The 1,693-nt window shown below is 36.3% G+C and overlaps 1 protein-coding gene across 2 annotated transcripts in view; it reads right to left on the minus strand.

Annotated features, from left to right (window-relative positions):
- LOC106106110 (phosphatidylinositide phosphatase SAC2) overlaps positions 1 to 1,693 on the minus strand; it is a 23,547-nt gene that overhangs the window by 13,503 nt on the left and 8,351 nt on the right. For both annotated transcript variants that reach the window (XM_013286639.1, XM_013286638.1), the window contains exons 6-7: positions 950 to 1,022; positions 8 to 200 (exon numbers count right to left, since the gene is read on the minus strand). In XM_013286639.1, coding sequence (XP_013142093.1) covers positions 8 to 200; positions 950 to 1,022 — 266 coding nt within the window. The remainder of the gene's footprint in view (positions 1 to 7; positions 201 to 949; positions 1,023 to 1,693) is intronic.

Raw genomic sequence — 1,693 nt, forward strand, 5'->3', positions numbered from 1 at the left:
TACTTACCAATACTCATGGAAGTCGAAAGTAGCGTAAATAACATCAGGGCTGTTAAACTTGAGGACATGGTTCCCGTACGCCTCCCAGATGACCCGCTCCCTCCCCTGCTGCTCCACCAAGTTCACAATGCACACTTGCTTGTAGATCTTCAGCTCTTCCTCGAAATGCTTCTTAAATGCAGTATGAGTTTCTTCTTCACCTACCATTTACATTTTTTTAAAATAAATACAACATTTATAACGCATTTATTCACAAAAAGAATTAACTCAAAATGTACGTTTTATTTAATTATACTAATCATACTATTATTATAAATGCGAAAGTTTAGATGGATGGATGTTTGTTAGAGTTTGCAGCCTAAACGGCTGAACGGAATTCGATGAAATTTTGTATAGATGTAGAGGACAGTCTGGAAGAACACATAGACTATTCACTTTGTTTTTTTTTTAATCTCACGCGGACGGAGTTGCGGGCGTCAGCTAGTTTGTCATTAACGACATTATTTTCGCGAGAAGAATACGATTAATTGAACTCATGTCACTTCGTCTTTGTCATCTTAAATCTCCTGTAAATGACAAACTTCAAACGCGATTTCCCAAAAAACATACATTTTGAGTTAATTCTTTCTTATTAATAAAGGTGCGATATATTGCTACAAAGAAGAAACAAAATAAATATATTACATATTCACGGATAAAGACAAAATAGTTCAAAAGTTGTGGCATAAGGTAGCCAACTTTTATATCATACTAGCTCGCGTCTCCGTGCATGAATAAAGTTAAAGCGATTATAACTTAAACGACTTTAAGTTACAATAGGTTACAATGAAATTGAAATAAAAACTCATATAAAAACATACACGCGAAAAACATCACCTTTTAAGTCGGATAAAAATATTCGAAATTTACACGTAAAAATTCAACATTTCTAAATAAAATTTTAAATTACCTCTATCAAGTCGTGGCGGTGGTCGAAATTTATATTCTGGCTGACTCCAGAATATCGGCACAGATCCACGTACCTGGTAAATAAATATCATACTAATATTATAAAGAGAAAAGATGTGTATTTTTGCACGTATTAAAATAACTCAAAAACTACTGAACCGATTTAAAAAATTCTTTCACTGTTAAAAAGCCGTCAACCAACTCGCACTTGGCCAGCGTGGTTGACTATGGCCTAGTCCCTCTAACTTAGGGTAGGCTCCGAGCCCTTCGGTGGGGACGTATAGTGAGCTGATGATGATGTTTAAAGAGCTACGTTATCAGTGAGTAACGTAGGCTGTGTTTTTATTATTTTTTATTTTTTCGTTGAAGTCGCGAGTATGTGAAAGTTTAGATGGATGGATGTTTGTTTATAGCCCAAACTTCTGAACGGATTTCGATGAAATTCTATGTAGAGGATATTCTGGAAGAACACATAGAATGCTTACTTTTTTATTTAATCCATGTAGACAGAATCGTAGGCGACAGCTAATCGTTCATAACAATGTCCTATATACAATTTCTCGCATAGAGCGGGCGTACACCTTTGATTAACCTATCGCAAAACTGTTGTTCGATTGTCGATTGTTTCGCAGCAAATTCAACTGTTTAGTTGCACAACTAAGCGTGCGTTCGCACGGGCAGACTTTGTACGCCGCGGTAAAGTTCAAGGTCAGCAGACTTTTTACGCCCACGAGATAGGTGTTCG

Source organism: Papilio polytes, unplaced genomic scaffold, assembly GCF_000836215.1.
Source record: "Papilio polytes unplaced genomic scaffold, Ppol_1.0 DF822400.1, whole genome shotgun sequence".
Lineage (NCBI taxonomy): Eukaryota > Metazoa > Arthropoda > Insecta > Lepidoptera > Papilionidae > Papilio > Papilio polytes.